The 19,459-nt window shown below is 41.3% G+C and overlaps 2 protein-coding genes across 2 annotated transcripts in view; one reads left to right on the top strand and one right to left on the bottom strand.

Annotated features, from left to right (window-relative positions):
* The window catches only part of SPATA1 (spermatogenesis associated 1), a 91,737-nt gene extending 81,086 nt beyond the window's left edge, over nt 1-10,651 (bottom strand). Inside the window, exons 1-2 of the mRNA XM_075538776.1 lie at nt 10,637-10,651; nt 10,339-10,367 (exon numbers count right to left, since the gene is read on the bottom strand). Of these exons, the coding sequence (XP_075394891.1) occupies nt 10,339-10,367; nt 10,637-10,651 (44 nt within the window). The remainder of the gene's footprint in view (nt 1-10,338; nt 10,368-10,636) is intronic.
* GNG5 (G protein subunit gamma 5) lies at nt 10,534-19,160 on the top strand. The gene is made up of 3 exons (XM_075557692.1): nt 10,534-10,730; nt 16,048-16,192; nt 18,935-19,160. The coding sequence occupies exons 1-2, from the start codon at nt 10,650-10,652 to the stop codon at nt 16,171-16,173; spliced, it is 207 nt and encodes a 68-aa protein (XP_075413807.1). The 5' UTR covers nt 10,534-10,649; the 3' UTR covers nt 16,174-16,192; nt 18,935-19,160.
* Nucleotides 19,161-19,459: the final 299 nt, after the last annotated feature.

Raw genomic sequence — 19,459 nt, 5'->3', positions numbered from 1 at the left:
ACTATGCTTTTTTATTTTTTTTAATTTGCTGTAATTTTGGAGTTAATAGTATGTCATATAATTCCATAGTTCAATCACATCAAATAGAATTGTATATTTGCTTCCATAATCAGTCTCCAAACATACTTTCCCTTCCTGGAGTCTTTGACATCATCTCCCTTTTATCTCCCCTCCCCCTTGATGTCCCTCCCCTCTCCCCAAAACCCTTGTTCTACTTGCTTTCCTATAGGCTCAGCATCCCTAGGCTTCATTTACTAGAAAACAGAGAAACAACGCAATTTCAATAGGGTGCCCCCCAATGGAGTGAAGTCTTTTTTAACAAAACCAAAAAAGTTAATTAAAACTTTAGGCATGCTTAGAATTTGTGTTGACTGTAACCAAATCACATTTTACATACCAAAGCCTAACATCGAATATTTGGAATTCTCAAAGTCTTTGTTAGTTGCCATCAAATCAGTTTCAATGCATGGGCATGGTGGTCCTGTGTCATCTCCAAAATAATTGATGCTTTTAAATTAATTGTTGTGGTTAGTGTGCCAGGCCATCTCATTGAAGATTTACATTAAAAACATAAGGTCTTCTAGTGATTGGTCCTGAGGAGACAGATTGGCTAGACTAGACAGATTGGTTCATTTTGGGGGGTTATCGAAGATATATTCAATAGTCTTTGCTAAAACCACAATTTGAATGTATCAATTGTTCTTCTGTCTTTCCTCTCCATTGCCCATCATTCACATGTATGTATGAGGCAACTGAAAATATGGTGACTTGGGTCAGGTGCACCTTAGTCATCAAAGCTCCATCTTTGAATTTTAAAACTGTAAAAGTGTCGTTTGCTAAAGTTTTGTCCAATGCAATCAATTGCTCCATTTGGCTGCCACTTCCACAGCCACTGATTTTTGATCCAAGTAGAATGAAATTGTTGACAACTTAATTTTATTTTCAGTTGATCATGATGTCATTTATCAGTTGAGGAAGGATATTCATTTTCTTCATGTTTACAAGTAATCAATACCAAAGGCTGTAGTCTTTGATCTTCATGAACAGGAGTTTGAAGTTATAAAAGAAGGGTATTGTTGACATTTGTTGCTAGGTGTCATCTAGTTGGTGCCAACTCATAGCAATCCTACCTACAACAGAGGAAACACTGCCCAGTCTTGCACCATTTTCACAACCTTCCTTATGTCTGAGTCCCGTATTGTAACCACAGTGTCAATCGACTTGTTGAGTGTCTCCTCTTCTCTGGTCAAAGTACAAGTTCTGCTGAGTTCAATGTAATGTTCTGGAATCCCATATTTCAATAATGTCGTCCATAATTTGTTAAGATCCAAGTCAAATGTTTTCAAATTCTTTACATATTATTAAATATCTAAAACCAAAACAATGTCAACAATTCAACAAAAAGATTAATAGCTCAGTACTCTAAGATTAAATGTGACTAGACTTTCCAGTTTAATCTCTTATTTACTGCATAATTTTGTTTTATAACTCCTCTGCCAGGAATGGAAAATTGCTTTTCTCTTGCATGCTAATTCCCATCAGCAGGTATTAATTGTGTAAGAGTTGACTGACAAGGATCCCAAGGCCACACCTGACCTCACTAAGGAAAACAACAGAAATGGATTTTCATAGGCAACAAAGGAGGGGCTAACTTTGTAAATATATCTATTTTCCCATCTCTGATCTAGTCTCTACTTTCAAAAGTATTATCTACTATGCTTCCCCCCCCCCCCAAAATGACTATGGAAATCAGTAGAGCAGACAAACCAAGCTTAGGAATTTTGAATGTTCTGTTCAGTGCCTAAAAATAACAATACTGGTAAGTTAAAAAAATTATATGGTTCAATAATAATGAATGCACAGAAAGGCTCAAAAGATTTTAGAAAATCGTACATAAATACTAAAGTTGGAAACATGAAATGGACTATGTTTAAACATACAAATATTGCAGATTACATAAAAAGTAACCAAATGAACTGTGAATCACAAAAGTCCTATAGAAAGTGATAAAGAAAAAAACCTTTCATGAAATGTATCGGCACTATAGATGCAACAGAATCAAACATTTCATTGACAGTGATGTCACAGGACCTGGCAATGTTTCTTTTTTATATATATAAAGTGGTCATGAGTTGGGCCAAGTTGACAGCAAAAAGCAAACCACAAAAAAAGGAATCCACTACTGTTGAGTTGATGCTGACTCATAGCAATCCCATAGGATTTATAAAACTATAAATCTTTGTTTTAAAATTAATTGGCACTTAATCCAAATATCAAAAAATTCAATAGTTCAATCATATCCAGAAGATTTGTACAATCATTACCACAATAGATTTTTAAACTTTTCTTCTTTCTTGTACTCGTTATGAGCTCATTTTTCCCCAACCTCCCCTATCATACCCCCAAGAAACCCTTAATAAAGTTACCATTTCTATAGATTTACTTTAGATTTAATATACAGAAAAACATACCCCCCCAAACCCTACTTAACAATAATAAATTAAAATAGAAGAAAACCTTAATTGAAAAGAAAATAAAAGATATTAAAACTAGAACTTTAAAATACATCAAAAGGAAGATCAAATTATAAAGTATTAAAATTTAATCTATACATCTGTCATCATCCACTTTCAAACAGGCTATTCATGTCCCAGTCTATGGTCAGGTGGAATTCACTGGAGGCTCAGTCTCCCTGTATTCCCCCTTTACTTTTTCTTTAAACTGAAGCAACTTCTGAATGTGTCAAAAGGGAGATCAAATAAGATATTACGTTTTAACCTAACTGTATCTACTATAAGCAACTTTACAATGTTATCTGTCTGATTCTAAGGCTATTCACATCCCTGGACATGGTCAGAGGGGACTCATCCGAGGCTGAATCTATGTCTAGACTCTATAAATGGATTTTGGGTTTCCACTTTTATGCACAGCCTTCTGCAAACCAAGTGTTCACAATTTATGCTCTGATACCATTCCTCCCTTTGGATTGGGATTATATTATTTACAATCCTTGGATCACAGGCTGGAGTGCTTCTTCCATGTGGAATTAGTTGATGCTTCACTTAGATGGCTTCTTGTTTGAAGACAAGCCTTTAAGACCCCAGGTGCTGTTTTTCTTTGTTTTTTTCCTCTCTGATAGCTGGGCACCATCTAGTTTCTTTGCCACGTGTTTCAAGGCTGTAAATTTTGGGGGGAAGCAGACTGCTACATCTTTCTCCCACAGAGCTGATGATGCCTAGGCATCGTGACCTTAAAGTTTACAGGTTTACCCTACAACTACCACAAGCATGGGAAGGTTTTGCAGAAAGCTATTTATGCTTAATCTTGCTTAGTATCATTGAGTCTGCTCTGATTCATAGTGACTCTATAACAGAATACAACAGAATGAAACATTGCCCAGTCTTTTACTATCTTCATAATAACAGGTATGTTTGAATCAATTGACACGGATACTAAGCACGGATGTCCTTTTCCATGGAATGGTCCTTTTTGATAACATGTCCCAAAGTAAGAGTGGTAAGTCTTTCTACCAGTAGTAGTTATACTTTCTCCAAGATAGACTTTTTCATTTCTCAGATAGTCTATAGCAGTGGTTCTTAACCTTCCTAATGCAATGACCCTTGATACAGTTCCTCATGTTGTGGTGATCCCGTATGTGGAGATGGCTCTTTCTTTTTTTAATTCTCTAGTTTTCATATGCTTGTTAAGTAATTGAAAATACTATGGCTTGGGTCAAGCATAACTTATTCATTAAAGTGGAAGTTTTTTCTTTAATTTAAAAGATATTTTGCAGCAGATATATCTAATATAAATACTACAAATGGATAAACTATGGATGAGCTATTAGATCTACATTATCAGCAAGGCAGCCTAATGAAGAAGAGGAACAATATGTTATACATATAATTTCATTTCCCTCTCAAAAAGCATTCCAAGAAGTAAGCTTTATTATTTCATTGGGAAGTGAGGATGCAGAGGCTCAGAGAAGTTTAATTGGCTTGTTTAGAGATATATATGCATAGTAGTGGTAGAGTTGGAATTCAAACTATGGTCTATAATCTTATATTGTATACATTGTATAACTAAGTAAACTATTAAATTTACATAGTATAGTACATTTCAGTCACTGTTTTAAATAGTTTGGTAAATAAGTTGGGTTTTGTGTCCAAGGGTAAAATGAGGATTTTTTTAACCAAAGAAAAAGTTAAAATGAATTAGTAAGGAAATTATTTAAGATTATAGGAAAGACCTATTAACTAGAAATACCTTTTGTCACTGACATAAATGGTGACTATACACCAGATAAAATTCACCAGAATAAAGTTGACTATGTCTGTGGAGAATTGATGAAGAAGCTTCATGATAACAGAAAGAAGACTCAGGCCAATTGTGATGAAGACTCACAGTTGCTCACATGTAAATTCAAATCAAAGCTGAAAAAAGGCTCCAAACATCGATGGAATACCAATTGAAATGTTTCAGCAGGTGCTGCCTGCAGAATTGGAGGTGCTCACTCATCGATGGCAAAATAATTAGAAGACAGATACCTTACCAACTGATTGGAAGAGATACATATTTGTACTGCTTTCAAAGAAAGGTGATAAAATAGAATGTGGAGATAACCAAGTAATATCATTAATATCACATACGAGTAAAATTTGCTGAATATAATTCAAGAAAGATTGTGAGGGAAGAAAGAGTTGATAATAAGGGCTCAAGTGGAAAGATGTTTTGAAAATGATGCTGGTAATATATGTACAAGTTTGCTTGATATAATTGATTTATAGATTGTTATAATATCTGTAAGAGCCCTGAATAAAATGATTTGAAAAAGAAAGAAAGAAAGATTGCAGCCCATCAATAGGGAGCTGCCAGGAATTTCAGCTCAGTTCAGAAGAGGATGTGTAATTTTGGGGGATATCACTGGGGATGTTAGTGACACAACTTTGCTTCCTCAAAGTGAGGACTTGAAGCACCTGGTGATGAAGATCAACGATTGTAGCCTCAAGTATAGATTACAACTGAATGTAAAGAATACCAAAATCTTTGCTGGACCAATAAGTAATATCATGATAAATGAAGAAAAGATTGAAGTTGTCAAAGATTTTGTCTTGGTTGGTTCCACAACCAATGCTCATGGAAGCAGCAAAGAGATCAAAGAATGCATTGCATTGGGTACATCTGCTGCACCAGACCTTTTAAAGTGTTGAAAAGTAAGGATATTAGTTTAAGGACTAAGCTGCATCTGGCTCAAGCCATGGTATTTTCAATTGTCTCTTATGCATGTGAACGCCGGGCAGTGAATAAGGAAGGCTGAAGGCTGGCATAGAATATTGAAAGTAACATAGGCTGCCAAAAGAACAAACAAATCTTTCTTGAAAGTACACCCAGAATACTCCTTAGAGGCAAGGATGGTGAGACTTTACCTCAAGTACTTTAGACATATTATCAGGAGAGATCAGTCCCTGGAGAAAATTATGCTAAACAAAATAAGCCAGGCCAAAAGGACAAGTACAACATGAGTCTGCTGAGGTAAGCTTTTAAAAAATGCAAAAGGGGCACAGGGAAAGCTACAAACATTCCTGGGGTGAGGACCAGGTAGTATGGCAGGGGTCAGACCAAATCCAGAAACACATGGTAGCCAACTAAAAAGGAAGGGGGAAAAAGGGAGGTGAATAGTAGGGGAACAGGGCACTAACCCAACTAAGGGGAGGGTATTGTTTATATCTCCACAGGGAAAGAGGGACCAGACTTCAACCCTGTGCTCCAAGATGTGAATGCAACATGCTGGCGTGGAGTAGGGAACCAGTGGAGAAGTCTAAGGGGCCGGCCCCTATCCAAACTATGTGCACAGCTGCCAGAGGACAGCACTGAAGCTGCAGCTCAGGGAGAGGGACATGTCTGATCAGAGCACACGGGAACAAATGAAGGGGGAGGAAGAGAGAGGGGACCACATCTTGGCCCACCAAGCCTTGTGGACAATATTCCCATTCAGAGCAGCCAGTCCACAGAGAAGACCTTATGGCTGGCCCCACTGAGACAGGACATCCCTCACTGACCCATAGCTCTACAGGGGACAACACTGGAGACTAAATGTAGGAATTGTGCCCAATTTGATCCCATCACACTGAGGAAAAATACTAAAGGCATGCAACAGAACATCAAGGGGAACAGAGCCATGAAGTTCCCAAGGAATACCAAAAGTAGACTTTGGGGACAGGGCTTGGCACCCCATCAGACTCGACCAGAAAACACTCCTAAAGGTTAACAAACTGTCCTTAAACTAACTACAAGCTTTTCTTTGTTTTGTCATTGGCTTTTTGTTGTTTTGTTTTTCTCTGCCTTGTTTTTGTGCATGTTATTATCTCCACAGGTCTGTCTAAATAAGAGGCTGGATGAACTATCTGGAAGAGAAAACAGGAACGACGGTTCGGGGGGACATGGGAGAGGGACAGGGGTGGGGAATGGAAGTGGTGCTAATAAACCCAGGGACAAGGGAACAACAAGTTATCCAAATCAGTGATGAAAAGGGTGTAGGAGTCCTGGTAGGGCGTGATCAAGGGTAAGGTACCTGAGAGGAATTATTGTAACCCAAATGACGGCTGAGAATGATAGTGGGACAAAAGGAAAGTAAAAGGAAATAGAGGAAAGAGCTAGGAGGCAAAGGGCATTTACAGAGATCTAAATAAAGGGATGTACATATGTAAATATATTTATATATGAGGATGGGGAAATAGATCTATGTGCACATATTTGTAGGTTTAGTATTTAGGTCGCAGACATTGGGCCTCCACTTAAGTACACCCTCAATGCAAGAATACTTTGTTCTATTAAATTGGCATTCCATGATGCTCACCTTCCCGAAATGATCACTGAAGACAAAGCAGGTGAATAAGAAAATGTGGTGAGGAAAGCTGATGGTGCCCAGCTATCAAAGTTATAGCATCTAGGGTCTTAAAGACTTGAAGGTAAACAAGTGGCCATCTAGCTGAGAAGCAACAAAGCCCACATGGAAGAAGCACACCACCCTATAAAAATGATCACAAGGTGTCCAAGGGATCAGGTATCAAGCATCAAAGAAGGAAAAATCATATCATTGTGAATGAGGGGGAGTGCAGGGTGGAGACCCAAAGCCCATCTGTAGGCAACTGGACATCCCTTTGCAGAAGGGTTGTGGGGAGGAGACGAGTCAGTCAGTGTGGAGTGTAGCAACGATGAAACATACAACTTTACTCTAGTTTCTAAATGCTTCCTTTCCCCCCTCCCCCCTGGCTCCCCCATCATGATTCCAATTCTACCTCACAAATCTGGCTAGACCAGAAGATGTACACTGGTACAGATAGGAACTGGAAACACAGGGAATCCATGACTGATGATTCCTCAGGACCAGTGGTGAGAGTGGCGATACTGGGAATCTGGAGTGAGGGTGGAGGGAAAGGGGGAACTGATTACAAAGTTCTACATATAACCTCCTCCCTAGGGATGGACAACAGAAAAGTGGTTGAAGGGAGACGTCGGACAGTGTATGATATGACAAAATAATAATTTATAAATTATCAAGGGTTCATGAGGGAGGGGGGAACTGTGAGGGGGGAGGAAATGAGCTGATGCCAGGGGCTTAAGTGGAGAGCAAATGTTTTGAGAATGATGAAGGCAACAAATGTACAAATGTGCTTTACACAACTGATGTATGTATGGATTGTGATAACAGTTGTTGAGCCCCCAATAAAATGATTTTTAAAAAAAGAAAACAGATTCATTGCCATCAGGTCAATTCTTACTCATAGTGACCCTATCAACAGGATAGAACTGTCCCTGTAAATCTGTGATCAGAAAGCCACAGAAGTAAAATAAAGTATTTCTATGAAACGGCAAAGATCTGGAGCTAGAAAACCAGAAGTAAAAAAACACATTTAACATTTCTCAAGCTGAAAGAATGGAAGAAAAAACTCAGTACTTGAATTGCAATATTGAAGGATAATATGGGCAAAATACTAAGCAAAACACGAAGCATCAAAAGAAGAAAGAAATACAATGTACCAGAAAGACGTGGTTAAAGATGAACAATTTATAGTGATCCTTTGATCAAGACCCAGCGGATGTAAAAGGAAGAAGTCCAAGCTGCACTGAAAGCACTGGCCAAAAAAAAAACAAAAAACACCAAGTTTTCAGGAATGGACAGGATACTGATGGAAATGTTTAAACAAACAAATGCAGAACTCAGGGTATCCTCTTGTCTCTGCCAACACAGTTGGAAGACAAGTAGGTGGCCAACCGACTCAAACTCCAAAATTAAACTTACTGCCAATGTGTCAATTGACTCATCCTGAAATATTTTATATCCTTGCCTGTTACAGAAAGTTGATCTAAAAGAATACAGAAATTACTGAACACCTATCAATGCCACACAGAAGTAAACTGCTGAAGATAATTCAAAAATGGTTATTGCAGCACATCAAGAGGCTGCCAGAAATTTAAGCCTGATTCAGATGAAGACATGGAATGAGGGCTATCATCGTTTATATCAGATGGATCTTACCTAAAAGCTGAGAATAACAGAAAGATGTTAATCTGTTTCTCAAAATAGGTGATACTGCTTTCTAGGGGATTCCAGAATGATCAAGGAGCACTTGCAAAAGCAGGTATCTACATTTTATCCTGGATTATGGGCTATAGTACAAACCTTTTTTTTAAATGCCAGGGAGGAGCTGAGTAATTTCTTTTTTTTTTTTTTTTTTTTCCTAAAAGGGGGCAACTAAGCCAAGTAAGTTTGGGACGCTGTGGACGGTGTGGATTATCACAGTATGTATGCGTAGCATGTCAAAGCACAGGAACTCCAGAACACTTCATTGTGCTTGTGTAAAACATATGTAGAGGCAGTTGTTTGAACAAGAACAAGGGGACATTGCATGTCTTAATGTCAGGAAAGGGTTGTATCTATTCATTATATTTATTTAATCTGAATGCTGAACAAATTAGAGAAGCTAGGCTTTAACAATGTGGCATCAGCAATGGAAGACATAACAACCAGCTATTTGCGGATGCGGAGCACTTTTGGTACTGCCGTCGAGTGCTGGGCTGCTAACTGTAAGGTGGCCGGTACAAAACCACGAGCCACTCAATATGAGAATGTTGAGACCATCTGCTTTGCAAAGATTTATAGCCTTGAAAATCTCATATGGGTTGGCATTGATCTAAAAACAACATATAATAAGACATACATAACCTTGCTTGTGGAAAGCAATGAGGACTTGAAGCATTTACTGATAAAGATTAACTTTGTACCTCAACATAAACAATGATCTTCAGAACTGGCCAATAAACATCATGATAAATGAAGACAGAAAATGTCAAGGACTTTTCCTTGGGGCTACAAGCATATTCATGGAAGAACTCAGGAAATCAAAGCACGTGTCTTATTGGACAAATCTGATGCAAAGGATCTCTTTTAAGTGTAAAGAGCAAAGATGTCACTTTGACAGCTATGGTGTACCTGACCCACACCACAGTATTTTCAATTTCCTCAGGAGAAAGCTGGACATGAGTGAGGACAGTATACAAACTGTTCCCTTTGAATTATGGTGTTGGCAAAGAATATCGACTATATACTGAAAAGCTAGAAGAATGAAAATATCTATGTTGGAACAAGTAGAGCCAGAAGGGAGAATACACAATTTTGTCTCAGATACCATGGGCACCTCATTAGGAAGAACCAGTCTCCAAAGAAGAGCACTATACATGATAATGCATAAGTTCATTTAAATAGAGGATGGCCCTCAATGCGATGGACTGAGATAGCTATAACCAAAGGCTCAAACGGGAACGAAGGTGGCAGACTAATGTTTCACGGTTATTCATAGGGTCACTATGAGTCAGGGTTGACTCTGTACCTAGCAACCGAAACTATAAACTGCCTTGGACCATGCACTGGTTTGGGCTGATTTTGTTCAGTTGGATACTACTGTGATTGGGAATCCTTTTTTTGTGATCCATTTCAATAAGAGTTAACAAATTACAGCTGAAATAAAAAAAACGAGCAAATTTTCTGAAAACACAAAACCGTTTTATTTTTAAAAACACAACAATTACGAGTGCCCCATATGGAACGGATAACTGCGGTGACACGACGCCCGTTGGACTACCTCGGGTCACTTTCTGTGAGTGGGCCGGTGAAACCTAGCCCCGACGGGCCCTCCCTTGACCTTCAGCCCTGCCTCACACTCCGACAGCAATGTGGGGACCGATCCTGGCCACCGGCCACCAGCGTCTGACTTCCCACATCGGTCTCTTCAGAGCTCCTCGCACGTCTGGAAGGCAAACCACCGGCTCTTTCCTTACCTCTTCCGGAAGATCCTCGGCGAGAGAGACTAGCAGGTGGGCATCCGGCCGGGCCCACCGTCCGCTCCGCCCCTTCCCGCCACGGGGTTCCCTTCTCCGCTCCGCTCCGCTCGTCCTCCCGCCCGGCGCGGCCTCGGCGGGGCAGAGTGCGCACGCGCGCCGAGGGTGGAGCCGCTGCGCCCAGAACCGGAAACTTGGAGACAAAGTTCGGCGCCCCGCCCCCTGCCGCGCTGCCTCGCCGTCCTGCGCGGCCAACTCACCCGCCGAGCCGACGACCGAGGAACGAACGTCTCCGCGCCCTGTTGCTCGCCATGTCTGGCTCTTCCAGTGTCGCCGCCATGAAGAAAGTGGTTCAGCAGCTCCGGCTGGAGGCCGGGCTCAACCGTGTGAAAGTGAGCGGGGGCGGGCGGGCCGGCCGGGGGAGGGGGAGGGGCGGCGGCGGGTGGGACCGGCGGCCCACTGGCGGGCGCGGGCGGGACGCCTCCGCGTCGGGCGCCAGCTCCGTCCGGGGGGCACGCGCGCGGGCGGCGGCGAGGTGCGAGCCACCGGCGTGAGAGACGGGGCCGCGCGCGCTGGTGCGGGTGAACCGCTGTTCCGCCTCGGGACTTCCCTGAGCGGCCCGGTCCCCGCGCTGCGCCCTGGCTGCCCGCCCGCCCGCGCTGTCGCGCCGCCCGCACCCTGCCCTTCCTTCCCGCTCCTCGCGGCTCACGTCTGCTCACCGGACGTGGTGGTTTTCGATTTGCAGCAGTTTTCTTTGCAGGTCAGAATTTTCACAAACCCGCTCCTTTAAAATGGCAGATCCTTACCGTATTTCTTGGCTACCGACCACAGACAAACTAAATTCTTGCTTGCCTTCACGGACGCCAGTTTTGCCCAAGGTTACCATCTGGTACGAATCAGTTCAGCACGCTTTGCACGGCTCTGACCCTGGGCTATCTCATGGTCTCTACCGGGAAACCGATTAGGGTGGCACTGGTTGGTTTTGTTTATTTGGGCGGCCGGCTGCCCTTGGCCTGGTACTAGGGGCAAAAGCCATTGGGGTGTGTGCTGGTGTGATAGCGTGACATCAAGTTGCTTTTGTAAGAATTTCCCGGTTTTTAAAACCCAAAGTGGACTGGCTTCTTTCTAGTGCAGGAGGTGAGCGAGGTAGACATTTGTTAGAAACAAGAAACAGAAAATACAAAGTCGTGTACCCTGCTGGAAGAACCAGTTTACAAGATGATGTTCTACTTAGCAGACTAGCTTTTTTTCCCCTTTACTCTCAAATGTTTTGTGAAGTAACATGATCTTCCATTGACCTACTCAGCATAGAAATGTCAGGGACCCAACTTACTCAACCTCAAGAGAGAAGGGAAATTCCTCTCAGCCTCGGTTTGGGATTTTCCTCATCCCGGTCCCTTTAAGTCCCTTTAAGTGCCCTTCAAGAGTACTGCAGAGGAACCTTGGTGGCATAATGGTTGAGCTGCCAGCAAGGTCGGCAGTTCAAACTCAACTCAGGAGAAAGTGGTGACTTTTTATTCCCATTAAAAAAATTAGTCTTGGAAACCCATGGGGGCAATTCCAACTCTGCCCAATATAGGGCCACCCCGAGTGGGAATTGACTCCATGACAGTGAGTTTGTGCTGTTTGAAATGCACTCATCCCAGCGGTTTATGGCTGGTCTTGGCTGCATTCAACAATGAAATTTTAAATCCCACGCAGTGACACCTGTGAGAACTGTTTTAGTTTTCTGGGCCTCACAAGTTCTGATGGTGCAGGCTTTTTGGTCACTCATTTTAGTGGAAACTCTTGACAAGTTTTAGCATGATTTTGGAAGGTTTGACTTTAAATCTAGCCATAATCATTCAGGAGTAACTTTCTTTCTCACAGGTGAGTGGGGGGAGGCCCAACTAAACCGATGGTAGCCAAAAGCAGTATGCCCACATAGGGATCTTCACTTCGGTCTTAAGAACACCAGCTGCCTTGGAAGGGGTTTACCGTAAACACTCTAGCCCCTCAGCATAACTCCATAACCCAATGCCTGCCATGCAGGCTGTTTTTTGAGGTTTCCAGCCAGAAAATCACTAAAGCCAGGACAAGTGATTTGATTTTGTGGTTCAGATCCTGCGGGGTGGGAGGGCAGTAGCAAGGAGGGAAGGGGCTACTATAAAGGAACCCTTCTTTAGTTAACATCACTGACTGGGGAGGTTTAATGTCATCTTCAATGTGAACCTACTTTATCCACTTCCTAGCAGATAGAGCCATGGTGGTTACATGTTGGCTGCTACCCACAAAGTCAGCAGTTTACAACCACCAGCTTGCTCTTCAGGAAATAGGTGAGCTTTCTACTACCCCAAAGGGTTAAAGCCCTAGAAACTCAGAGGGGGCAGTTCTACCCTGCCCTATAGGGTCACTGTGAGTGAGAATGGACTTGGTAGCAGTTGAGGTTGGTTTATTTTTATCTATGACTGGCTCTACTTGATGCCTGTTTGTGATACAGTCTTTGGAACTAATGCAAGTTTACTTTGTTTAAACTTTTGTTTGAATGCAGTTGGCAGGAATTCTCTTACAAGGGCTTGATAAACTTTCCAACCCTACGATACTTAAGAGGGACACTAATAATTATGCCAAGTTATAGGGCCTCAACCTCTTGAGGTGCTGCTGTATTTGTCAGATAATTACTGCATTGCCTTGGAGGCTAGGAGCTTGTTCTAACTTAACAGCCTATGTCTCAGCTCCCCGCTTTGCTTGGAAAGCTGTTTCTGTGGAGAAACTTAGCTGATTCTCTTGTCATTGGCATCTCAGCTGAAATGTCACCTCCTCAGACTTTCCCTTAGGTGGCCACCCAATTCCTGTCTAATAACTCTTTGTCTGCAGCTTGTCTGCCTTGTTCTTTAGACAGTTTCATAAGATCTGGGACCTGTTGTTCTTACATAGTGAGAAGATTGTGAAAGGAAGGGGATTAAATTTGGGCATATGGTCACTTTGTGCTAGAAAAACAAACACATTTTACTCTACTTAGTGGCTGGTTGAGGTGAATGCAGCCAAGTAGTGAAATATGGTGAAAAATGCTATGACCCATTTCCCCTTTCAACTAAAAAACCTCAAACTCATTGCTTTTGAGTCAGTTCTGTGCATAGTGACCCTGTAGGGGTGTAGAAACTACCCCTTGGGGAGTTCCCAGGACGCATCTTTATGAAAGCTGACTGCCGTATTATTTTCCAGCATGGCAGTAGGTGGGTTCAAACCACTGACCTTTCAGTTGGCATCTGAGCTAACCATTTGCTAAAGTACTCCTTAGTCGCGCTAATAAACTCATGTACACTATGAGGGATAGCTGCAGTCTGTAGGACTTCTTGTTACAGAGGACATATTGATAGGAACCTCTTTACAAATACCCAGTTAGAATCAACATCTGCCCTCACCCTCTTTGCTTGTATTTAAGACTGTTAGAAAGAAAAGAGAGCATTTTATTTTTCCATCTTCCTTAACCTCACAAAGACTTGCCTTTGGGCAAGGACATCATTTAGTCATTTTGTACATCTGAACCATTCAGTTCATTTATTTGATCTTACAGAACTGTAACTGTTTAATATTAAGAAACTAAATACACAGGGAATCCAGGACAGATTGTCCCTTCAGGACCAGTGGTGAGAGTGGTGATATCGGAGGGTGAGGGAAGGTGGGGTGGAAAGGGGGAACCCATTACAAGGATCTATATATAACCTCTTCCCTGGGGGATGGACAACAGGAAAGTGGGTGAAGGGAGACATTGGACAGTGAAAGATGACAAAATAATAATTCTAAATTATCAAGGGTTCATGAGGGAGGGGGGAGGGGAAAATGAGCTGAGCTGATACCAAGGGCTTAAGTAGAAAGCAAATGTTCTGAGAATGATGAGGGCAACAAATGTGCTTGATACAATTGATGTATGATATAAGAGCTGTAGAGCCCCCAATAAAATGATTTTTTAAGTGAAAAAAAGTTATCTTTCTGCTCATATAACTGAAGGACTGATAGAACACAGCATTCCAGCCTTTAAGGAGCTTACCTGTTTCTCTTAAATTTGGCATTTTTGGGGGGTGTGGGGAAACTCCCTTGATTATATATGGAATGCCACCTGAGTCTTAAGGCATTTTGGCAGTTTTGCAGTTCTGTTTACATCTATCTGTATTACCTTAACAGAATACATCCAACTCCTCACTTGCCAACATTGTTAGGTTCCAAAGATTGATCGTTAGGCAAAATTGGCATTTTGCAAAGAGGAGCATGTGAGGCACCCTTGGAGGCCGGATAGTCAGAACCACCATGCTCTGGACCCAAGGACATGGTGTTAGGGGCACTGGCACTCACAGACCTAGCAGCTGACTAGAAAAGTTGAAGGATCTGGGCCTCAGGCAAATGGACAAAATGGTTGCTGGGTGTTGCTGCCCATGCCCCCTTTGAAGTCCCAACCACCTGCTACCATCCTGTAGGCTGTGAAGAGCCTCTTGGAAAGGAGCAAAATGCTGGTGGTCCTGAAGGGTGGTCCTGAAGGGCTTGGAATCCAAGGGGAGAACCTGGAGGCTAACAGCTGCAGTCTGAGCCATGGAGGAGGGGGGGCCGTTTTGTAGCAACCCCCCCCCCCCGGCCAAATTACCCCTGTAACTCTTCTCACTGCAGAACTTCGTCTCCTTAGGGTGCTAAGGGTAATAGCATAACCTCCCCTATGCCAATCTGTAAGGCCCCTCGGGCCCTTGTTGGAATGGCTCTCCAAAAACCTACCAGCAATGTCCTTTCCACATGAAGAGCTCTAACAGTGGCTCCAGTCAGTGATGAGTATGGAACCAGCGGAGGCCTTTGGGGGAGAGTTGGTTGCTTCAGCTGTGGGCTTGACAGACGTGTGATGGCTCTGCAGGCAGGGAGCTAAATGTAGAAAGAAACCTAGGTTGGGTAATGTGCAAAATAGATGTTTTATTATTGCTGTAAATGCGAAAGGTCGGAAAAAGATCATAGGTAAGTGAAAAGTTTTGTTATCAAACCTTTCATACTTACGGTAAGTTTGAAAAAATTCTGAGGTGACGCCTCTGGTAGTATAGGCCCCATGATGGCCACCACCATAAGCCAGAAGCTTGTGTGCCCTCAACTTTTCTTTACACAAGGTTACAGACAGGCTGGCCATGGGACTGAAAAGGGCCAAGGAGGGTGGGGCCCACAGGATAGTAGAGAAAGGGAAGAGGGCCACTGAGCTGGGGTGATGCAGGATTAGCAGGTTCCTTGCCCAGGGCTGGGGCCCTAGGGCCTAGTGGTTCCACGGTGGGCGGCTAGCCACAAAGTAAGCTATGTTCAAAACCACCAGCTACTCCCCAGCAGAAAGATGAGGCTTTCTATCTGTAAAGAGTTACACTCCTAGAAACATATAGACACTTGCACGGTGTCCTTATTTTGCTGTATGCGAATTGTCTCTATGGTACTGAGTTTGCCGGGTCTAGCACTATCCAAACACCAACCTTAACCCCCAGGGGCTCCACGGTTAGGGAAAGGGGAGGTCTGCCAAATCCTCAGGTGTGTGAGGGGTATCTGACTGGCAGTGACAAGGGGCAGGCAGGGACTGGTGTCTGAGTGTAAGGGCTCAGCATATGCTCATTGACCTTTACTAAGTATACATACTATCATTGTCACATATTGTTGGAAGGATTTCAGAAAACCTATAACATTCTCACCACCTACTCTTTCCTCTGTTGTGTGTAGGTTTCCCAGGCAGCTGCAGATTTGAAACAGTTTTGTCTGCAGAATGCCCAACATGACCCTTTGCTGACTGGAGTGTCTTCAAGTACAAATCCCTTTAGACCCCAGAAAGTCTGTTCATTTTTGTAGGAAGATGAATCTTTGAAAGGTAAGTTTTAAAACCTCACAAAATAGGAGTAACTAGGCAATCCTTTGCAACACTTTATAAAGACGACAAAGGATTCCAATTACTTTTGTTTGGCACTGTAAATTTCTAGTCTTTTGGAAAGAAAGTGAAGATAGGAGAAACTTGCTGTTTTGGTAGTCTTGAAGACTAATAATTCCTATTTTACACCAGAGGTTTAAATAGAGGATTACATAACTACAATGAACCCCATGAGAGTTGGAACTCTGAGACTGTCTGGTTTTCTGCTTTGACAGGGTGTAGTCTTTCCACTTTTTTGATATTTTAGTCGAAAATAATAGTTTTTCCTGCTTTTAACAGCTTTCCACCTTATACCAGTTACAGCTTTCGCAGGTTTTACTGTACTGTTACTGTTTACTAGGGCCCACCTGTAGGTCATTTTAACAAGTAGGGGTAAATGCAAGATGAAGTAGTTTAATAAGGATAACAACATCTTGACTCCTCAAAGTGTAGGAAGTTAACTCCTAAAATAGCATGTTACATATTGTGCCCCTCCCTGATTAACCTTTGTGGATTTGCGAGTGTGTAGGGAGTCTGTGTGTAATACAGTGGTAAATACAATGGTAGGTTAAGATGATGACTAAGGCTTAGGAAAAAGCAGGAGTAGGTTCTCCAAAAGGAAGTAATTTTAAGTAACTTTAATATTTCTTTCAACAGTATTCATTTCATTCTTCATGGCAGTTTGGGGAACATTCATGGATTATTCACTTTATAAAGTGATTTCTTTGTATTTGGAATAAAATACTGTTGAGTTTGGGATGTTTTCATTTCACAGGAGTCGGGAGAGAAGTATCTAAAATGATTTAAGGGTATGAATATGGCTTGGATAAGACTCTTAATTTCAAAAGTAAAACAATGGCTACTAATTCCAGCTGTATCAGAAGGGATTGGAGCCTTTCGGGCAATGGAAGATGAAGCAGTATGGAAAGAGTGTCACGATGTATACGCAATGCCTCATACAAGTTGGATCACCGTGTTAAAATGCAGTGTTCATTCTGTAGGGCCTCACTACGAGGCCCTAGAATCTGCCTTTGTCACAAGTGCCCAGGTTATAGTGCAGATTTTGGTCCTTGGACTACATCACAAGTAGTGTGTGCCAATGCACATAAATAAATAAATTTGAGTGTTTACTCATAACTTTTTAAAAGTTGTACGGCTTTTATAATGAAAAGGAAAGAAACCCCAGGTCAGTTTAGCAACTAGAACTAAAAGAAAAATAGAAATCCCAATGATTCATTATGTCTATACATACCCACTATTGAGATTATTACCTCTTAATGGAAATAATTTTTTTATTTTCAAAACATAGGATGATACTGTATGCAATTTTCCATTCTAAAACCTTAGTTCCATATTTATTTTGAATGGTTGTACTAATTTAATGATACGCCATTATGTTTCCACTAAATTTGAGGTTACCTAGAAATGAACACTTTGGTACTTCACTTTTTTTTAAGACTTTATCTCTCCTAGTATTAGGGTTAGTTTTCAGAAGAAAATTAGTCATACAGGACGTTGAAATTTTTAATAGCACTTCAAAAGCACGGCCAAGATTACACTTTTTCCCCCACTCTGAACAACCTTTTGAATCTTTGGCAGCAAAATTAGACTTAAAACAATTCTCTGCCTGTCTCATTGTAATGTGCACTGATTCAGTTATCTTACATGAGGCTAAGTAAGCATTTCCGATGCTTGCTTTAATACTAATTCTACTCATGTCACCTGAACACCTTTTTGTTAGGAAGTAATTTCAAACTTTAAATTAAGTACAAAGGAAGAGTCCTATGCCCACTATCTTGAATTACATATTTTGCCCTATTACCTTCTAAAAACAAGCATAACTGATTAAAGCTACTTTACTTCCTCCACAGATAACTTATCTTGAAGTTGATATACCTATGCTATTTTTGCATTTTACTGCATGTTGATTGCATTTTGTGATTTTTAAGGCGTGACTATTGAGTATTGTATAAACACACACGTACACCTTGTAGATTATTTTAATTGCTGGATAAAGTGATATCATGTACTATATGCCCTTGAGGTAATTATGACTTGTGACAATTATCCACTTCTCTATTGAGTTCCATTTAATCTGTGTATGGTTGGGGGTTTTGTTTTGTTTTGGCTGTTTAGTGCAGTCAGTGTCCCTGCATGGTTTCAATGTCTATGTTTATCTTGAGAAATTAAAACTTTAATGGAATCTTTTAGTAGATATCGCTAAAGGGGGGTCTCTCTTAAGTATTCTTTTTTTTAACTTTTCTCGGGATGCTCACTTTTCTTGACACTTAAACTTAATAGTCCTTTTAAGCTGCAGTCAAGTGTATCCTACTCTGATAGCGATCACGGCAAGTCTGTTTATAAAGCAGGTGATGCACACTTCAGAGTGGGTATGACAATCACATAGCACTCTTAGGTGAGGTAAGCATTTTGTGTGTTAATTTTTTCCTAGAGACCCTGTAATACACAGTGCATTCACCTGTTCCGTTTATTTTTTTTAATGCAGATGAGGAAATGGACCCAGTTTTTAATAGAAAGTACTTTTAAAATTGACGTACCAAATAAGTACCACAAAAGTAATATATCATGTACTGCTATTTAGAAAAACAAGATACATGAGCAATTTATGACAAATTGATAAATATGTAATTAATCATCCATTACAAATATATTCAACTTTCTAATTCATTTTTCTTTCCATTTTAGGTTTCCTAAGCCACTTCTCATGAACCAGTGAATATTCAAGGAGAGCTAAATTTGAAGCTTGTACAAAAGCTTGTCTTCACAGTTACATGTGCCATACTATACAAACTTCTTTTGTCAGTCCTTAACATCTACCTCTCTGAATTTTCATGAATTTCTATTTCACAAGGGTTGTTTTATATACACTGGCATCTGCATATAATAAAATACGTAGTACAAATGTTTTGAATTACTGGTGTTTTATACATTTGAATTAATCTGCCTTATATACCTAAGATAAATGACAAACTTCCCATTACAAGGGGGTTAGGTTTTGAGTGTTCCGCTAACTCTATCTGGTGACCTTAAGAGCTATACAACATTTGCGACGATGCTAAGAATTGTAGGATGTCTACCCATTGTCTAATCAGTGCCAACTCTTAGCAGCCCTAAAGGGCAAAGCTGCAATTATTACAGAAGCAGGTTGCTACATCTCTGAGCGGCTGGTGGCCTGGTACCGCTGACCTTCCAGTTAGCCAGCTAGGCGCT

The sequence above is a fragment of the Tenrec ecaudatus genome, chromosome 1, assembly GCF_050624435.1.
Source record: "Tenrec ecaudatus isolate mTenEca1 chromosome 1, mTenEca1.hap1, whole genome shotgun sequence".
Classification (NCBI taxonomy): Eukaryota; Metazoa; Chordata; class Mammalia; order Afrosoricida; family Tenrecidae; genus Tenrec; species Tenrec ecaudatus.
The sequence above is the reverse complement of the archived record's forward strand: the minus strand, read 5'-3'. Positions and strand labels throughout refer to the sequence as shown.

Excerpts from the sequence above, each read along its gene's own strand:
- GNG5 (XM_075557692.1), top strand. The coding sequence starts at position 10,650 with ATGTCTGGCTCTTCCAGTGTCGCCGCCATGAAGAAAGTGGTTCAGCAG. Across the intron at positions 10,731-16,047 it reads CCGGGCTCAACCGTGTGAAA|GTTTCCCAGGCAGCTGCAGA; the intron begins GTGAGCGGGGGC and ends TGTTGTGTGTAG.